This window comes from Platichthys flesus, chromosome 18 (assembly GCF_949316205.1).
Source record: "Platichthys flesus chromosome 18, fPlaFle2.1, whole genome shotgun sequence".
Taxonomy (NCBI): Eukaryota; Metazoa; Chordata; class Actinopteri; order Pleuronectiformes; family Pleuronectidae; genus Platichthys; species Platichthys flesus.
Window position 1 is genome coordinate 5,519,420 of NC_084962.1, and position 20,676 is coordinate 5,540,095.

The window sequence follows — 20,676 nt, forward strand, 5'->3', positions numbered from 1 at the left end:
TCTTCTGATTTAAAAAACAAACAAACATCCTTTTTGTACTTTCTTTAAAAAAACAACTTTATTTCAAATGAACAACCAAATTCAGTTTATACATCTATGCACAGGTTTTGCCACTAGAGGAAATGTTGCTCTAACATTTACGGTAGCTCTACAGTAAGGACACAAGTAGCAGGAGAGACTATTCAGTGTTTGACTAGTTAAAGGGCGTTCTATCTGTTTCAAAGTGTAAACGTGTGTTCCGACAGAAACTGGAGAGAAATGCACACGGGACCTTCCTGTGGTCGTTTCAGTCAATTCAACGTTGTTTCCATTTTGTTTTTCTTCACTGTTTGTTTATGACAAAGGATCCGGACGTGTGTCAAGTCAAAAAAACGATTTCCACTTGTAAAGATGGCTGCGTCTTTCTGTCTGAACACATGGTCCTAATAAGGCAGGAGTTTGGATTCAGCTCTTGTCCCTGTCTTTCAGCCCTTTGACACAAACTGGCAAACAACATACTTTTTTTCCCTTCATCACATACAAAGCTGCACAGGTGCAGGGACGTACCTCAATATTACACACAGTTTTAAATGAGACCAGGCTTTTTGAAAAGGTCAGGAGACACGTACAGTGTTTGTAGAGGGCAGATGCCATCAGGACGTCGCTATGGAGACCAAGAGATCCAGTGGAACCTGGACTGACATCATTCTGACCTTCAGTTCTGGGATTAGCTCGCGGGTCGAGTAAAGCAATGAGGACGTTTTAAGGCAAAAATCCACACTCACTTGTTGGTTCTGTAAAGTTGTGTTACCATTTGAATCGGGTGCTTTTATAAATAAAAGTTGCAGCGGGTTAATTTAACAGAACTTAAGACAAATGAAGCTTAAAAATAATTGTGAAACATCAGAAGCTGAAGTGGTAAATAAAAATCTTTAAAAAAAAGGTAAGTTTAGAAAAAAGATCATCCTGCTTCTCTGTTTGCTTCTAAGTTTTTTCTAAAGGTGACTGGACTTGGAAGTCCGTAAGGGAAACGTCTAAAAGAAACTCAACCAAGTCCAGTGTCCTTTGTAAAGCACTTAGAAATCAAATGAAGTGGATGCGTGAGCAGCGACTGGAGGAGGAGGTTTGTAATGTCCTACGTTCAGAGTCCTTTATCCACAGTAGTATTGAAATAGTAAGAGCCAGTCCATTGCAGTCTGTTGGTCCTAGTTTCAGCTCAGCTGGTCCCCCAGTGAGGCGTCGTCGTCACCATCAGGAGTCTGGACTTTGAGCTTCAGTGTTTGGGGATCAGCGTGTGGATCAGGTAAAGGTGAGAGAACGTTTTAAGGCACTGATCCACACTCAGTCCTCTGAACTTGGACGGATGGAGCCGTCACGCCGAGCTAACGCCAACAGTCCGGTGCTGCAGCTCTGAGCAGAAGAGGGGATCCCACAGTGAAACTACACCAGTGTCCCGCTCACACTGGATCCTCACACATTCTTCATCCTTCTAGAAAAAGACCGAAAATCAGATTTTCCTCCTCAGTTCAAAGCTTCCAGTCACGTGTTCTTCACAGATGGGATCAGAGTTCAGGCTGTGGAGCCGTCCTCCTCCAGGACTTTGTGGATCCCGTTTCCAGGGTTGAAGAGAGCAGCCTGAGTGGCGCTGCTCAGGTCCCTGACGCTGCTGTGCCGCGACTGGCTCTCCAGGAGCTGCGTGGAGCCGTGTCGCGATAGGCCTTCCAGACGATTGGTGCTGCAGTGCCTGGGCTGTGATTGGTCGTTGAGGCGAGGCATGCTACCGTAGGGCAGTCGGTCATCTATGGCCCGGAAACTGGAGGCTGTGTATCTGAGATCAGAGCAGAGAGGAGCCTCAGAGGGGGATTGTTCTGTACCGTGCATTAGAACGTGTGAAGTGGAAATGTGGACCCACCTGTCGTCTCTGTTGCGGTGCAGGCTGCCGTGGTAGCTGCTCATTTTGGAGCGGGCGCTGCGGACCGAGCCGGCCCGGCTGGTGCTGGCGCTGGGCGGCTCGTCCAGCATGGCCAGGTGGGTGGAGGAGGCGTGGGTGGAGGTCCCCTGGGTGGACGTGCCCCTCGACTTCCTGGAGATGTGTGCGTTGGGGTCCCTGAGCAGCAGCTGGGCGAAGTCGGGCTCCTGCAGCACCTGGCGGCTCTCGTTGACCATCGCACTGCAACATGGGATGGAGGAGGGCGTGGAGGAGGAGGAGAGGGGCAGTGTGGGCAGGGAGAGACGGAGGAGGGTGGGGAGGGAGAGGGGGAAGGTGGTGGGATGGTGGGTGAAGTAGTGGAGGAGGGAGGAATGGGTGGAGCAGGCGGTGGGAGAGGGGGTTAATGCTCTGAATTTGGAGAGGTGGGGAGTGAGCGCAGAGAGGGGCCTGTGTTCACCGACAAGCCACACGTCTACACACACACGTCTACACAAACACACACCAGAGTCACACTTCACTCAGACACACACTGAGTTCAAACTGCAGGATGATGTGTGAGTCACAGCAGAAACGTACGATCTCAAGCTCCAATGTTGTCTCAGTATTTAGCAACATTTCTACTTTTACTGCACAGAAGATATGTCATTTTAAAGATAGTTTATCACTAAAATATATAGCATCATATTTTTAAAACAACTCTTATTGTGTACACTACAGTGTGTGTGTGTATATGAAGTACATACTCTTTGCGTCTCTTGCCATGGAAGAAGCTGGCCCACTCGAAGCAGGTCTTCTTGCTGCCCACCCAGAACACAGAGGGGATTCCTACGATCAGCATCATCAGGTACTTGATGAGGAAGAGGACCAGGTCCGGACGACTGTTGCTCTCCACCTACACACAGACACACACACAGAAGATGGGGTTATTGGTTGAGAGGTATAGGTTGGTATTGAGCACAGAAACAGAGAATATTGCATCGGTTTCTGTAGGTTTGGATGTGGGAGGAAGAGCTGGAGGTTTAGACATAATAAGATAAATTATGCAGCTAATATACCCACATACGGCCTGGGGGGGGGGGGGGGGGGGGGGGGGGTGTGCGTGCGTGCGTGCGTGTGCGTGTGCGTGTGAAATAGTGGTTGCAGACACTTTCTATGTGATTTCCTATCGCAAATCTCATATTTCAATCTTTAAAAACCATACTATCTGCAGCTTTATCATCCAGAAAATGCACAACAGTTATTTTAATTTATATGTTAACTATCCAAACCTGACACACAAACACGAGAGACACCATTACACTGTCATGTCCGTCAGTCATGTATGTAAACATCATATGAAAACTTCTACACATCATCACTGACAACAGAGGGTAGTTGTAAACACACAACAGCAGTCGACACACGTCTTTCATTCAAGATAGTGTATGTCGTGGTTTAGCACAAATAAACTACAATAAACTAACTAAATTTCATATCTGACTCATATGTTCTTTCTTTTCTTAATGTTTTTTTCTGCTTAAAAATTATAGGTACTATACTATTATAGGTATTATAGGTATACATTGTAGAAGTTCATTATCCCTGACCTTAAAGATCATGCCTATCCCTAATCTTACCCTACCCCTAACTCAAACCTAATGGTCTTCACAAAGATATCTGTACAAGAACACACACACACACACAAAGAGAAAAGCCTACACGAGTTATGAATATTGTTTAAAACCGATAACCACAAATCTAAAAACATTTTTTTGTCACAGTAAAAATAAGGTCATGTATTTCCAGGCAAAGTCGTACACATTGCAGATTTACTTCACTGCTGCTTTCTGCCATAGTAACAATATATCAACTGGGAACCACAGCTCCCTCCTTCTCTCTCTGTCTTTGTCACACACACACACACACACGCCTTCAGATATGCACTTGCACACACTAGTAGTCATAACGGCCTCATTATGAGGGGGCCAGGCAGAGAGCCCCAAGGCTCGGCCATCCACGGATACACCCATTACAGCAGAGAGATAAGAGAGTGAACGACCAAACCGACATCCTCATTATGTCAACGAGCGGCTTAAAGCTTCTGTGTGACACACAAACGCACACACAACACACAAACTGTGACATGCACTTAATATAGATATGCCGAAAAAGATCTGCTAAACAAAAAATAGGCAGTCATTGGGTTTCTTGCTTCTTTTATCTTGTGTGTGTGTGTGTGTGTTTGTGTGTGTTTGTGTTGAGGATGGGTCGAGCATCACTCAGGATGTGTGCAGCAGAGGGAGGTTGGAGCCTCAGGGAAGGCTTTTAAGTTAAATATAGTACGGCACTTTAAGTCTGAGCCATCTATTGGGGCATGTTATGGACTTTGTGTATGTTTGTGTGCGAACACCAACGTGTGTTCTTTCATGTACACGGTGGAGTCGGGGGTGGAGTTACATGTTGAGTGTCTGTGGTGCATCATCACAGTACAGTGTGGTGTGGTGTATAAGAGCTGTGCACAACGCTCAGTGTGTGTGTTCAGATCTGCTGCAACTATGACGCCGAGCAGCTCGACCCCGGCGACCCCCGTCCTCTCCCGTCAGGAACACACACTGGATTACTGCGCTGCTCGCCTACACAATGCTGTGTTTATGGGACAGATTAAGAGCAATGCATCTGATCTGAGTCCTGCTCAGTGCTCCAGCTTCTCTCTCCACAGCTGCACCTCTGTGTCACTGTGATCATCAGCTCAGCTGTTTAGTGGCTACAAAGACATGAAGCCACATCACCAATTTTACAATTAGTTTGAACAGTAAGAGTTAAGTGCTGAAGTGGCTGAATCCAGATTAAGTGAGGCAGCACCTAAATAGAGGATACTGGGGGCGGCTGTGGCTCAGGGGGTAGAGCGGGTTGTCCACTCAATCCCAGTCTCCACCATTCTGCGTGCAGTGGTGCACTTTGGCAGGATACTGAACCCCCAAAATTACCAGCAGTGTGTGTGAATGGAAAATCAAGTCAAGACAGACCGTTTACTTCTGCCACAGAATACTGAGTTCCTGATGAAGAATACCCCACTGCACACCTTCATCACAGTTCTACTCTCTGCTCTAACCGAATCCACTGTGCACATGCAGCAGTACGAGCGGATGTGCTGCAGAGGCTGCTGCTCACACAGGAGCTTATACCTGGCTGAGAGGAACAGAGGAGAGCAGAGAGGGAGAGCTGTCTGAATTATTCACAGCTCTGTCAAATGAGCTGCAGTATGTTTTCTGATGCTGGAGGCGAACGCAGCTCTGTGAAGACGAGTCAGCGTGGGAGCATCCTGGTCTGTGTTGTATTTGGGACACGGCAGCTCCCTGAGTAGCTGCTCCTCAACATCTCTGTGTGCAAACACATCTGGCGGGTGAGCAGCGCTCTCCAGCTGTTACCTCCTGCTCCGTCTTCTAGCCTCTTTGTCCCGGTGGTGAATTGAATGTGCAACAACATCTGTGCAGACGGTGACGACAGTATCCCAGCTACTGTAAGCACCTGTGATCCTGTTAAGTTTACTGAGGTTGTGAGTAAACGCTCATCTGTGTTTTCTGGATCTTTGCGTATTATGCTTACATCCACCACCACAAAAATGTAATGTTGCAATAATTACAAGCAGACTCATTTCATGTTTAAATGTGTAACCCATGTGTGATGTGAAAATGTATGTGCTGCAAAAATGTGTCATCATATTCTTACACTGTGCTTTAATGTTTTAAGTGTGTAAGAGCGTGTAAGAGAGTGTAAGAGCTGATGACACCAGCAGATGAAAGCAATTTTTTTTCCAATATTCATAAAGACAAGCTCAGCTATTATTATCCTGCAACAAACAACTATCTGTTTATTTTTAGCTTAAAAGTACAAATATTTTCAGTCTAAGCCCAAAGCAGATTTCAGGTAGGACCTGTACTGGCTGCATAAAGTTAATTATGGATGTAAAAAATACATTTCAGTGCTCCTTTAATAAACTAGAGCGGAGTGTGTCACCTGGTAGGGGCAGGGGATGTGGTACTCTCTGCAGCGCTCCTGCACCCAGGTCGTCTCCCACACTGCTCTGTAGCTGCTCTCGTACAGGTAGCAGGCCAGCACGGTCAGCAGGGGGACCAGGTAGAGCACGGAGAACACGCCGATACGTATCATGAACTTCACCAGTTTCTCCTGGTTCTCCTTCTCCAGCGGGATCTCCATCCGGACCCGGTTCAGCGCTGCGATGCCGGCCAGGAGCAACGCCACACCGACCTGAGGGGACACGAGAGAGGGACGAGGTCAAACTACGGAAATCCCCTGTGGTGTTCTCTCCATATTAAAACGACAGGTCTTGATGAAGTCCTAATAAAGTTCAGTCGACAACTCGCTGAACACAGTTACAGTTTGGGGTCTCGGCTCTGATTCCATAACTCGCTTGGATATTATTACATTGGTATGATGTTGAGGGACGGGCAAATATCTTTAACCCGCTGTCGGAGCCAACAGGTGGATGTGGGGTGGAGGAGGGGCTGAAGCGACAGACAGCAGTACTGACGCAGGGCAACAGAGACACTGACAAGCAAAGGGCGAAATGGGGAATCCTTGCAGCTTAAATCAACGGCCACATCGGGAGGGTGTGTTTGATTAACTGCTTGAACGAGCTCCCAGTTTAAATACGTAGACGCGTCTGCAGTGTAACTCCTCACCACTACGTCCAGTCCCAGTGGGGCCAATATGAACCAACGCAGGGCCGTCAAGTTGTAGATTCCCACGAAGCAGACGCCACTGACACTGTCTCCCTCGATCTTGTTCATGGCGAGCAGCGTGACTGTGAGGACGCCGGGGATGCCCCACGCACCGGCATGGAAGAGGAGAGCCTTCTTCTCGATGGCCTCACTGCCCCACTTGGGGACAGCAGCCAGGAACCAGGTGATGGTCAGGATGACCCACCAGACGCTGCCGGCCATGGTGAAGAAATACAGCACCATGAAGAGCAGAGTGCAGGCCTGCGACACGGGGGAAACAACAGTATCAGTAAGTAGGCATCAGGAGAGCAGACATTTCAAAGTCAAGGGCTGAGTTCTGACCTTGTTGTGGGAGCCTTGAGTCACCGTCGAAGCCCGGAACCTCCCAGGACTCGCAGCGTTACAGGAAACCTTGTCCTCCAACAGAAAGCCCAGGAAGAACACCAGGGACACCATCATGTAGCACACGGCGTAAAAGATGATCGGGCGCTCCGGGTAGCGGAATCGTGACACGTCGATGAGAAAAGTCAGGAAGGTGAAGAGAGTGGCAGACAGGCAGACGATGGACACCACCCCGATGAAGTAGCGGGCGAACGCCAGCTCCTCCCGAGTGAAGTACATGTTGGGACAGGGGGGCGAGCAGTCCCGCACCCCCATGAAAGAGTAGCCCAGTTCAGGGTCCATCTTGAGTTCCCGGGGACACCAGAAGCCGTAGTCCCTCTGGACGGCGATGGGGGACTCGGTGGTGTCCGAACTGGACAGGAGGTCAACAGGACGGGGGTAGGGCGCGTCACAGTCTGGGAACCTGGGAGCAGGAGACACACGATGACCTCAGGGGGTTATCTCAGCTGTTCAGCATTTAGCATGTGGCTGCTGTCAGCCAGATCTGAACCATCAATGTGGAACCATCTCTACCCACCAAGACACCCCACACCATGAATACATCTGTTTAAAGACTATTTAACTACAGTAAAAAAAAACTAAAAAAACATTCCTCGTTTTGTTTTTTGTCTTTGTATCGTTATCTGTCCGTTGAAAACCTTCTTGATTCGTGATTTATGGGTTAGTATTTGCACGTGTGGGTTTTTGTCTGTGTTATGTTATTCAATTGTCTTGTCAAATCTACACCTGTTTTTTATCTTAATACATTGTTGATTAAAAAAAATACATTTACAGCTAGACTAGCACTAAGTAGAGCACATTCCTCCACCAAGGCCAAAAAGTTCTCTTAAATTGATCATAGACCTTAAATGTGCCAGACGTTTGTTTGAAATGTGTATTATTATTATGATTTATAATTCAGGTTTCATTTGTGAAAACTTGAGTACACAGTCTTGTTTTTGCTTTTGTGCTGCTGCTGAAGTTTCTTCTGTGATAATGTGAAGACGACCTTATCTTTTATCTGACTGTGAAACTGCTTTTATTCTCTGGGACAGAGAAAGTTCAGCAGCCAGTTCTCTTCAAATCAGCTCCACATTAGTAAACAAATACAACACGCATCACTTCTCAATTTCATTTAAACGATATCATAACAAACTGGTTCTAAGTTTTACGTCTACAAACAGGTTTTGATTTCGAGGCCATGCAGTATTTATTAGTGGAACTCATTCATTCACCTAACATGCTTGCTGCTGTGTTATTGCTCCTCTTACAAAAGGACCATCTGCTCAAACTACTTATGCAGCAGGGCTGTTAGTGCCAAAATAAATCCAGGGGAGAAGAATTATTACTGTTGTCACAACCTGTTGCAGTCCATCTCCTCCGGCCAGCTGACGCCGAACATGTCCATCAGCTTGTAGCAGTCGCTCTTGGCCTGCAGACAGATGCGGCGACAGGGCAGCGTCTTCCGGCCGTACTCCGTACACACCGGAGCGTAGAGCGCGCACAGAAACATCCGGAGCTCTGGAGAGCACTGCAGGTTCACCATGGGATGGAAGGGCTGTGGTTAGGGACAGAGAGAAAGACACCGACTTTTAGTTTATGAGTACATCAAACACAAGGGCCAAATAATGCTTTTTTCTTTCATGTGGAAGTTCAGGAAGATAACGCCACACTCCCAAACCAAGCTCCAGAGTGTGTTTCTCCAACTTCACACAGTGTGAGTCCCAGAAAGACACAAAGAGATCAGTGGAGCATGTCGCCTGACAGTTTCTGGAGATGAGACCATAAAAACAACTCTGGCCCCTTTCCTAATAATCCCCTCCACCCCAATCATTTCAGATCCCCCATCCTCCATCTCCTCTCCTTCCCTTCCCTCCAACCTCCACAGAGGAGGAACTCTGCAAGCTGGGCAACCCCCACCAATACACACACACACACACACACACACACAGACACAGGGCTTCTCCTGGTGCTGACAGGGTCTTTGTGTGAGAGGGAGGACCACGCTGTGACTGACTGACACACTGTAGTAATGTGCATGCACTCACACATAAGCCACAGTACCAACGGAAGTATATTATTTACATGCTAACACACCCAATGGTGCAGCACAACAATGATCCCTCACATATAAACCGAGCCAAGAGGCGGAGTGAGTGCTGCTCGGAGCATCTATGGGGAATGGTGTTAATATGCAAATGTCTAGGGCAGTGTGTGTGTGTGTGTGTGTGTCTGTGACTGGTAAGTACATATACAAATCCATATATCCAGGAGGACAAGATTACACATGAATTTGCATTTTCCTCTGGTGTGTGTTTGTTAGTGTGTGTGTGTGTGTGTCTGTGTGTATTACAGCAAGGCCTCCTGCCACACCCCAGTCAGTCAGACAAACACTACCCGCCCTCCCCCAGAATCTAAAGACAGAGGCCTGTATGACAGACAGGGAAGAGGTGGGGGAAGGGAAGGGAGGGGAGGGGTGAGGAGAGGACAGGACAGGCAGGGGGCAGTTTGTCTCTGTATTTGTTAGAGGGGTGGATCTTTAAGAGGACGAGGCTCGGTGGTTTAAAGCACGTTAAACACTCAGTTCAGTGGAAACGCAGAGACAGTCGTGCAAACTGTAAACTGATGTTTGTTGAGCTAATTGAGTGATGGTCAAATAGGACCACGTTTAGCTCTGGGAGTTTTTTAAAGACACTTTAAGAGAGAGGCTGGTGAGCTCATGAGGCCATTCTGCAACACTGAAGAGCTGCTGGGCCATCGTCATGACTACGTTTTCATTTGAAAACACATCAACTGCTACTGGCTTGCCCGGTGTCCACACCGCTCTACTCTTCCTCTAAAATGGAGACGAGCATATGTCTATGAAAAATAAATAAAAAACATATCTGAGACACTCACAGGAAATCTTAAAATCAGATATTTGGGGGGGATAAAGTCGTTATTATCGATAGGACAGAGTCGACAAGCCGAAGACACACAGTTCATTTTTTAAATCCTACATTTAATACACAGTCTCAGAAATGAAACATCTCTAAAGCCTCTTTTCGTGCGCTGAATATTTTGTAGCTCAGAACTGAGCGGTGATTATTCTGTGTGTTGATTGATCTTCTCAAATGTCTGCTACCTCAACCTCATTCAGATTTGAACAGATTATTGCAATGTGTGTGCAGCATATGTCCACAACATCGATACACAACCTCCCCCTGACAGCATGTTTGCCTGCCACCCACATGTGAGGTCTTCATGTATAAAGGATTATAATGGGCATTAGGCCTGGTCCTCAACGCACACAGCTGCCACATCCAGCAGCTTTTGTCTTCGCCTCATTCACATCACCTTTCTGATGAGAGGACATTCAGCTGCTGTGGAAGGAAAAAGACGGTGATCCTGAGACACACACAGGACGCACCCAGACTGGGAAGTCCCTTCCACTGTGAGGGATCAGGGACCGGTGGGTGATGACAAGGAATTACGATCATAACGAGGGTCTTAACTCAGCGGCGTATTCATATCCTTGCTCAAACGCACAGGATCAATTTAGATGACTTACACGCCTGTCATAACTGAGATGAATCAACTATTCGATTGTGTAATTCCCGGACAAATGGAGTCATCACGTCTCACTGGGCACCACTGTACGATGACACAATGACACATGCAGCCCTAGCCTGAGCTGGAATTATCTATGAAGCATGAAAAACCACTTCCATGAGGATGATTTATATATATTGAAATGGGCCTATCAGTGCAGATGGACACCGTAGATCACTAACTACTGATTCATGCCTGTCAACAGTATGACACCTCCAAGACTCACACTCAACTCTTATATCACTGGTGGTCAGATTATTTCCAAAAGTTTGATCTTCAATATTTGTCACAAAAAACTTTGTTCTTTAGCTGGCATAACTGACTTCAAAGATTTACTAGGGCTGCAAATGATACATTTTATATTTATTAATTAGCGAGCAGTTTAATAATTTGTCCATATTTGGTCCATAAAGTGTGCTTCTGTCCCAGAACTGTGTTGCATGTCTTCCCCACTCTCTATCCAGTTTTCACACACTTTATTCTGGCCTCTCCAATAAAGGCTAAATGCCCAGAAAATATCTTTAATTATAATAATAATAAAATGGAGAGATGACCCAACTGGCAAATATTCACATTTGTGAAGATGGAAACGCAGTTTTGACAGCTTGAAATGACTAAAATGACTAATCAATTATAACTGGTAACATAAGAAGAGAGCTACTATGGAAGACACACATAAACACCCACGGTTAACTGCACTTCATCAAAACAGACGGAGGAGTTGTGGTTAGTATCATAAAGATTTACACAACCATCACAAAGAAAAAATCTACAATAATGACTTGGTTTTTTGAATACAATACTTGTAGACTATTAAATTTCAGCTACAGGCAGAACCAGGTCAAAGAAACCGAGAGAGAGGAAACTGGAGTATGTCGTTTCAGTCTCTGGAGGAGTAACATACAAAAGCACTAAATCCTGAAGTTCACTCCGCCCTGACAATGAAGACGATGATAACTGTCCTCATCATCCTCCCTGTCACTCCCTCTGCTTCTTGCTGTGAGTGTAAACTCCTGTGACATGTATGACTCCATCAGTAGTGCCCCGTCAGCATGGATTGAAGCACTCAAACATGATCTAATGGAGCTAAAGCGAACTCGCATCTTTGCTCCTCCGCTCTGTTTTGAAGGCCGCAGGCGACTGTGATGCCTCATAGAACACAATGTACTCCACTGTGCTGGACTGAGAACTGAGATGGCACGGGAAACGCTTGAATAAATATATAGGTTACAAGAAGTGAATCTCTACCAGGGGAAAAACACTCCTCTTCTCTTCTTATTCATCCCAACTCCTATTCATCGTGCTTCCCATTTTTCTATTTTTATACTCCTCTATCACCTGTCCTCCTCCTCTTCCTACCCCTCCTCCATCTCCTCAGTATCACCAATCAGCCATTTTATGACAGTCAACCCATCATGTGAGCCAGTGTGGGCAGGACTGAGCTGCTGGTGGATGGGACATGTGGCCGCTTGCCGCTTCACCCAATCAGACAGCAGCCCAAACAATTCCAACCAACACCAACAACTCGAGGCCCCGCGGAGGCTCATCACTCTCCACAGCGGCTCCGTGTTAATGGCCTCACTGGAAACAGCTGGTGAGCCACTGGTCCGTTGAATGGCCAGGGGTTTCTCAGGGCGCTGTAGACCCCAGAGCCGGCCGTGTAAGGAGAATCAAGCGTGTAATACAGCACTCTGTCGAATGGCGCGGGCCTGGAGGGCGGTATGCTAATGCAATTTCGGCTTCAATCCCACTGCTACAGTCATTACGTATTCATTGGAGTTTGTTAAGGGATTTTTTGATCTCGGAAAATGTGGAATAATATGCCACTCTGGAAGAAGCAGCCGCACACACAGTCAGACATGGCGGTAAGAGAAGCAGTGGATTCTGGGACTGCAAACAAAGGCCATCGAAGATTTCACATGGGGGGTCAATTTAACCATATGTGCAGATTTGTTTTAGACATTTTTTTTAAATAAACTGGGACACATTTAATCTTTAAAATGGGTTATGAACAGATTTCCAAACATGTATTATAAATAGCATAAAACATTTCATTGTCAATGCATTGTGCAAGTATGGTAACTGGTCTGTAGTTAAATAACGCTTTTTTAGTCTCAGCAACCACTAAAGCTGTGAATCGAACAATCGACTATTCTCCAATTCGCGCACAAACAACTCCACCTCCTCAGCCACAGTTGTTGGAGGTGGAGGTGGTGAGTTATAGTACATAATTAGTTTAAGTCTCTACCTCCGATTTGTAAAATGTTTATCAAGTGTTTTTCATTTTCTGCCCATGACGAGTTAAAAACCAAAACCTTGGTTGAAGTTGAAAGAAATATTAGTGATGATAACATTTTTGGACATATATCCCAGCCCCTGTAAAAGTCCAAGTAGAAAGTATAACTATGGTTAACGCAGTAATAGTAGTTAAAGCAAGAGTGCAAGACAAACCTGAAGAGAACAAAGCCAAAGGCAGACCTCACACGGCCCCTGAACAAGACACCACAATGTTGGTAATTCGATCATTGTGTTAAATATTTTATCAAAAGATGAAAACACCACGTATCTCCATCAGATCTGAAGGTTTCTAAAATATCATTTCAAGCCAGTGTTTTTCTCAGCAGACATTTTACCTTGTCCTAGTAAGAAAAAACAAGGTACTGAAAATTTACAATAACAATTGCTCCATTCTATTCTATTCAAATGTCCCGGGAAGTCATGACAGTGTGACTGTGAGCCAACATGCACAATACAAGGACCCTGAAACTGAAGCAGCTAAATAGAATTTAGTCATTAATGTCACTATTGAGACTTGTAACATCATCAGTGAAACAGGCCTCTTAATGAGTAAAAGATAGAACTGTACAGTACCAGCTTGCTTGGCCCAGGTTTGTTCCTTACAGTTGTGCATTTTAGTTGTTGACGTAAATCGTCTGTGAGTAATAAGAAAGCATCGGAGGCTCTGAGAGACAGAAAACAACGGTTGGAATTTAATGAAATGAAAAAAAATAGGAAATATGATGCAGTTCAATGTGATGAGCATACATTGTTTATGCATCATGTAATTGTGCATAATCAAGCCTTTTTATCCGTCTAATCTTTGAAGAACTAGGTCACAGCCTTGACCTCAGTTTCACCTCAGCTTTCGGATTAACCAGCAGGTTTTGAATCATATTGAGATTGTTGTGATTAGTAATTATTAATAGGTCCTGGCTCAAAGAAGTGCATTTAAGTGTCGCTGTGTGAATCTTCTTAATGCTTAAGTAATTACTTTTTAATAAAGGCTCTGAGACGGCTGCTATGATGCTGTGACTGATGAATCTGTGACAAAGAAGCCCACCACGGTCAACTGGTCTGTGTCCATGTGTTCTCTTCTAAAAACCTCCCAGTCACCTCAGCCCCTTCCCTCCAACAATCCCCCCCCCCCCCCCCCGTTACTCTCCTTTCTCCTATACTGCCATTCCAATTCTCCAAATTTCCAAGCTCAGTGCCATGGTGACGAGTGATGCATCACCAGGGAGAAGGAGGAGGAGGTGGAAGGAGGAGGAAGAAGGAGGAGAGCCGGGTTCGAGGAGGTCAGGGTGCGGGGCGGAGGGGACCACCTCCCGGGAGGCAAGAAAGCCTCGGCTCCCTTTGTTAGCAGCACAATTGGGACCGTTTCCTGGGCAACGGGTGAGCCCTGAGTAGGGGGAGGGGGAGGACAAAAGAGACGGGTGAGGGGGGAGTCGAGAGGGAGAGCGAGAGCGAGAGAGAGAGCACGAGAGGAGGGATGGGTCGACCGATTCAGCCGTGTCATTCACCACTGAGAAAGTGTTTAAAAAACTCATGCTCTGACAGTGTGTTAATGACACACACACACACACAAACACACACACACACACACACACACACACACACACACACAGAAAGGTTGTTGTGGACCAGCGACTTGCTTTCCTGGATGCGCTTCTCTTTCACTCCAACCCAATAAACACGGTGTTGGACATTAAATAAAACAAGAGGCTCTTCTAAAGCCTGGGTCACGCTGGGTAGGGTTTATCAGACCATGTTGTGTCTGCATGTGTCTCAGTGCATGTGCGTGTGTGTTGTGTGAGTGTGTGTGCTTAGCAGGGATACATCTTTACTAGCCGTCACAATAAGCAGCTTTAATGGTGCACTTTTTAGTTCACCGCAGCACATTTTAACAGACTTGCAGCTACATCAGCATTTTACACACACACACACACACACACACACACACACACACCTCACCTCTCCTTTACGAATCCATTCACACTGCATGGGTGGAGTATCTAGGTTATGCCAAACAGCAGCTGTAACATGACACAGTTTATCTGGGCGAGTTGTAAACCTGAGACAAGAGGCTGATTTAACGACCTGAAAGGAGGAGGAAATGAGTAGGAGTGGGACTGAGCAGATTAGAAAGAGACAATTGATTAGTGTTTGTGTCAATGCACCCCCCCCCCCCCCCCCCGGCTTTGACTTCATGTAAACGAACGCTCATATCAATCTAATTGATTTAAGATCTTCAGTTCGCCCTGACCCGCGCTTGTCTCATCTGTCCGTGGAGAAGCAATCCATGTTCTCAAACACCCATCTTTCCGAAACCATCTCCATCACAGTCCTTCCTCCCCTAAGGAAACAGTTCAAAGATGTCTTCTGCTAACTGCTCAAAAAGGCACATGGCTGCAATATTAAACTTCCACATGGTAATAATTACTAACAATTATTCAAGCAAATCTTCGGCATCATTTAGTTCTTTCCAGCATAATATCAATCTAGTAAATGTTTATTGATTAAGTGGTTAGAAGATTTCTCATACAACTAGAAAGTCTTAAGAAATACAATTTCTTAAAAGACGATCCAACCACTGAGCAGAGCTGACAAACTGCATAGCATCACTGTCTCCTGGTGTCATCTCTCTTGAATGCCGGGGACAGTTCATAGCAGCTGAATTGATTCACCATATGGAACCCAAGCTGCTTTACAGTCTTCCAGTAGCTACATTGTGCATCTATCTATAAAGGGGATTTTAGCCCTTTTCTTTTCCTTTTGTAATGCCAGTCAAATCCGCCACGCTCCCACTTATCTTATGAGTGGAATAGTATCAATGTGGCACAGAATTAGCAGATTCCCAGCCCCGAGGGCCGTTGCCCCACTTCAGCTGCGAGGTCATCTGTCGGTCAGCGATGACTGACTGAGCAAAGATGAACGCCATAACAGAAAGTCCTGTATTTAGAAATTACCTTGCTTCTGGTGGTTCATGTTCCAACAGCCATACAAAATGTATGATTGCAACTGAGACAAAGACCTTTCTATTTCTCATTCGACACACAATTGTCGACAATTATTATAATGAGCACCACTAGACGTTAGCTTTAGAAATCTTTATCTCAAAAGAAAATGCTAACATTAGGACCGACTATGACCACTTTCCCAAAAGACAAAAAACCTTGAAAAGACCTTGAAAAGCAAGGAGAGATCCAAAAAGAAAGCACTTCAGGGGTTTTTAGACAAAAAATTTAAGAACTGCAGGCGTTGGTTCTCGTCCAACTCCCAGTTCCTCCATGGTGCGAGGCATTCTTCATCATTACCATGGCTATTCAGTGGAGCTAATTCCCTTTAAAAATCAACTGTCAATTCTCATTTGGCTGCTCTCAACATCTTATAGGCTTTGAATTCTCCCATGAACTGGATCTAGGGCGAGTTAGCTGGAAAACAAGAGCCAGACAGAGGCGCAGTCTCCGTTATTTGGAACCTATTTGGTGTTCGTGTGTTTTCCAACAAGCATTTCTAAGCACTAAAAGAGACTTAATTGTAAATCCATGACCAATCGAAGTGAACACCGTCTCAACCAGGAGTGTTTCTTTCTGTTCGCTGCAACCCACACAATGAGGTTGTGTAAAAAGCTCACCAGGCATCAGAACAACGTGGTGCCGGGTTAATAGTGTCTCAGCAGCTAGAAAGTGATTCTACCAACATTGCGCGCATCTATCCGATCGGCACATCAAAATTCAACTTGTGTTTTCCTGGACGTCTCCATTAAAAACCACACAGTGGAGATCTAAAACCGACATGGCCGAGTCAGAAAACGCAGCAGATGAGAGAGAATAAATCAGCAATGACGAGAAAGGACACAGCGGCAGTGTGTTTGCATATTTTCCAAGTACAGCTGTGGTGTGGTGCGATTTTCCTGTGATGCTGCGTGCTCCCTCAGCCGGGCAGGAGGTTACATAACCCTGGATTTTCATGCCACGCAGCTCCTCCCATCCTCCATCTCTCTCAATGTGTACTCAACACTGAGCACTGCAAAGTGGACAAGGCACAGATGGTCAGCAGGGAGCCGCACATCCACATCAGCGCTGTGCCGGGGAGGGGTGTGGTCAAAGGGTAAGAGCGATAGAGGGAACGGGAGCTTGGAAGAACGGATAAACTGAGATAAATACGCACACTCACAGTTGGGCAGATAGTTCAGCCAACGGAGCATCCAATCTAGTTTTGGAGGCAGTCTGGCCAGTAATTGCTCGATAGATTGTGCTACCAGAAAGATCAGCCTGCATAAAGGACGGGATTAACTTAACGAGGTGATGCAGCTGCTCCGTGATTGTGTTTGAATTCCCGACATGACGTTTAAAGGAGGATAAAGGCGGTCAGATGTTGTGGCTGGTAATCTATAGATTATCTGAGCGGTATAAACAATAAAACATGGAGTAAACACTGAAATATGAGCGTTAATCCAACAGACCAACCAAACTGAATCACAGTTTGCGATCTTTGCTTAAAAACCCTGTTGTTCAAAATGGGTTTGATTCATTATTTGTGATAAGAATGGATACAATCAGCATTCACTGCCACGTCAAACAGGTTTTTAATCAGCTCCGGCTACGATTGGCCGTAACGGACACATGACACCTGGGTGAATGCGTCATTTTGAAGTGCATGATTGTACGTCTTCTCCTGAACCTCTTTTTGATACAGCAGTTTTCTTCTTCATATCCTACAAGATGCATCACAGGCAAGATAGCCAGGTGAAAGAGCTTCTCAGTTTCTGGCATGTTTATGGCATCAAATGTGACTCACCAGGGGGGGGAAATGCAAAATCCTATAAGGAGCCATTGCCTTTTTGAACAGGTTTACCCACATTTTTTAAAACCTACATCGACTTCTTATTCTGGTGTAAAGTATTTATGTATGAGGTGCTGAATGGCTCTGTCTGACATCTGGCCAGAAATCCTTCTAGGTCAACTAGTTGAATAATGCACTTTCTCATGGCCTTCAGGGACAAATATTAAAACTTAATTTTCTGCCTAATGCTTTGGTAATATACCTCCACTCCCTGGAGCTACAGGAAACTAATTTAAGACGCTAGCACTTTTTATATAACCAAATCTCTCAGCGAATACCAAGTTCTTGTGGTAATAGCTATCTGTGCCACTGATGTTTATAGCCCCATTTCCACTGGTCATAAAACCCACTTACACCCGCTAACATCTGGCTTTTGTCTGCAAAGAGATTGGATATAATCTGCACTCACTCCTGGGTCAAATGACTACACAGGAACCACAGATATGTATCTGCTCCAGCTCCGATCGGCAGAGTTGGATATGAGACAATCAGGTGAACTTGGAAAGATAGTGAGGTGAAAGAGTGCCTCGTGTTTCACCGGGGAGGGGGGGAAATAGAAAGACTATCTCCTCTATGAGCAATGGAAAATGACTCAATCGCCTTTTTAGTTGGTTTACCAGAGTTTAAAAAACCCTGTATAAACCCGCTTCTTGGTGTAAGAGAGGTACATGAGGCAGGCAATGCAGCAGACACCCGATCGCATATGATCCAAAGATAAGATTAGGATTTATTGGAGTAAAATGCTTACTTTGTGCAGGTGCAGGCAGAGTGGACTTATTTCCCAAGTGTGTTCTTCATCCACAGGTTTAACACAATTCCATCAATGTGAGCAGACGCCGGCTAAAAAATCTATATACAGCCGATATTTGTACTTCAGATTTCTGTCAGTCAAGTTGAATTCAATGTTCAGAATTTTTGCTTTGAAAATTACTGAAACTATTTATGGAGGATCAAAACAGTAGCCAATTAATTTTCTGTCAATAAACTAATAGACTCACAATGAAATGTTTCAGCTGTTGAATAGAACAGAAGAAAAGAAATTCGGACAAGGCGAGTAACAGCGAGAACGGCAAAATTTCACAAATATATCTCATCGTTTCTTCAGCTTTTTTGGAGCAGAAATTTGCAATAAAACTCGTTTACACTGTTAAATTACACATTAGGATTTTGAACAAGTTCATAGGCAATTATATGAAAATAGTAAAAAAAAAATGTAAAAATATGGCTATTATTGTTTTTATTACATTGCTCAAAATGTGACTAAATGTAATAAAAAAAACACTTAATCATCCCTTTATCTATTTATCTCCCCAAACCATAATTGAACAAAAACCAATTGACGTAATTGATATAGGCTGCAACAAGCAATAAATACGTTCAAATATGCGCTAAAACGTTTATCTGTGACTTTGTTCAGACCCATATAATAATATTTTCGGACTAATGTTTTAATTTCCCTGCTATTATTAAAAAATGTTGACGATTTCGTCATGCGATGCAATGCGTCTTGAACGCGTGTGGTGGATCACAAGTCCCGAAAACCTAAGACAATTTCACACGATCATGTATGAAAAGGTTTTCTCACACTAACTGGAGTAAAATGTATTTTTCTGTTCATAATGACAATATTCTGATTTGATTATCTGCAAGACATATCAGAAAGATACATATTAACCCTCAGATTCCATCTGAAGCCTGATTAAAGCTGTTACTGTACCTCCATGGCGAGCGCGGCGGTTTGCTGGTCGTAGTGGTTCAGTATGTTGGGCATGAAGGTGGAGTTGTAGGACAGCCCCTGACACATCCGCAGGGTGATGGGCTCACAGGTGAACAGACTGTGGCTCTCTGCCGCCCCGTCCATGGGAATGGCGACGCACACAGCCAGCATGGACACTGACAGCACCCACAGGAGATCCATGACTGGTCCGTCACAGGAGGGGGGGAGAAAGGACCCAGGTGACGGCTGGTTAGGACGAGGGGTCGAGCGCTGTTAGCATCAGGCTCATTCACAGGGAAGGTGGAACTGCGAGGCTTAAGGACCGTCTGGTTGTCTCTTCCTCCTCTCCGGCTTCACAGGGAAACAGCCTGGGTTGGGCAGCACAATCCAACGCGGCAGCCATGGTGGCAGCTGGCTTCATCCATCACTGTGTGTCAGAGGACTTCCATCACCTGGGAGACGCCGTGGTCCTTTAAGATGCTGAGCAAACGGCTCACACACTCCTCCCTCTACGATGACGCCTCTTATCAATGACAGGCAGGGACAGAGATGATGAACAGTCTCCAATCTGAAAAAAAATACAAAAATACAAAAATGTCAATCAAAATGTTGATCAGATTTATATAAATGCTTTAAGTAGGTTATATATATAGTATATTTATTTCGATTTTTCTAAAGCCAGATATGAGCTTCATCCTACAGAAGAACATGACTAAATTCAGACCACATGGGAAAAACACACACAAGGCATTCTTAAAGAGGGATGGTAATTGTTTTGTAGGTCACTGTGGTGGTGGATGAATTATAACATTAGCAGAAATAATTAACATCAATAAATCATGGTCAGCTAAAGAAATGTCAAATCATTACTCAATGCAAATATATATCTAAGGCTCTTGTGCTAGTCTGTTTAAGTGGCTTATTATAATTTGTGTTATTACCTTCTTGCATTGATTGTAAATGTAATATACAGATTATTAACTGTTAATAAGCATTTCTCATTTTGCTATGTTTCACAACAGCCACATTAACACAGGAGCCAGTTCACACCCACAACAAGCCAACACCTCCTCGTTCACTGACCAACAGAAGAACAACACAGGTTTGATCCTGGTGCACACTCCTCGTCTGTTCACACACACACGTTACTGAACCAGTTGTGTCTCCCATGTTTTTAAACGCGACATTAAAATGTGGTCTTCATCCTCTTCTACCTGAGTCACTGGGGACAG

General features: G+C 45.1%; 1 protein-coding gene across 1 annotated transcript; it reads right to left on the bottom strand.

Moving 5' to 3' along the window:
• Positions 1 to 21: 21 nt before the first annotated feature.
• Positions 22 to 20,002, bottom strand: fzd3a (frizzled class receptor 3a). The gene is made up of 8 exons (XM_062410718.1): positions 19,445 to 20,002; positions 8,373 to 8,569; positions 6,973 to 7,435; positions 6,592 to 6,891; positions 5,906 to 6,157; positions 2,653 to 2,801; positions 1,892 to 2,149; positions 22 to 1,807 (listed from the first exon to the last, which is right to left on the bottom strand). Exons 1-8 carry the CDS (start codon positions 19,643 to 19,645, stop codon positions 1,549 to 1,551), a joined length of 2,079 nt encoding a protein of 692 aa, XP_062266702.1. The 5' UTR covers positions 19,646 to 20,002; the 3' UTR covers positions 22 to 1,548.
• Between the last annotated feature and the right edge of the window lie 674 nt (positions 20,003 to 20,676).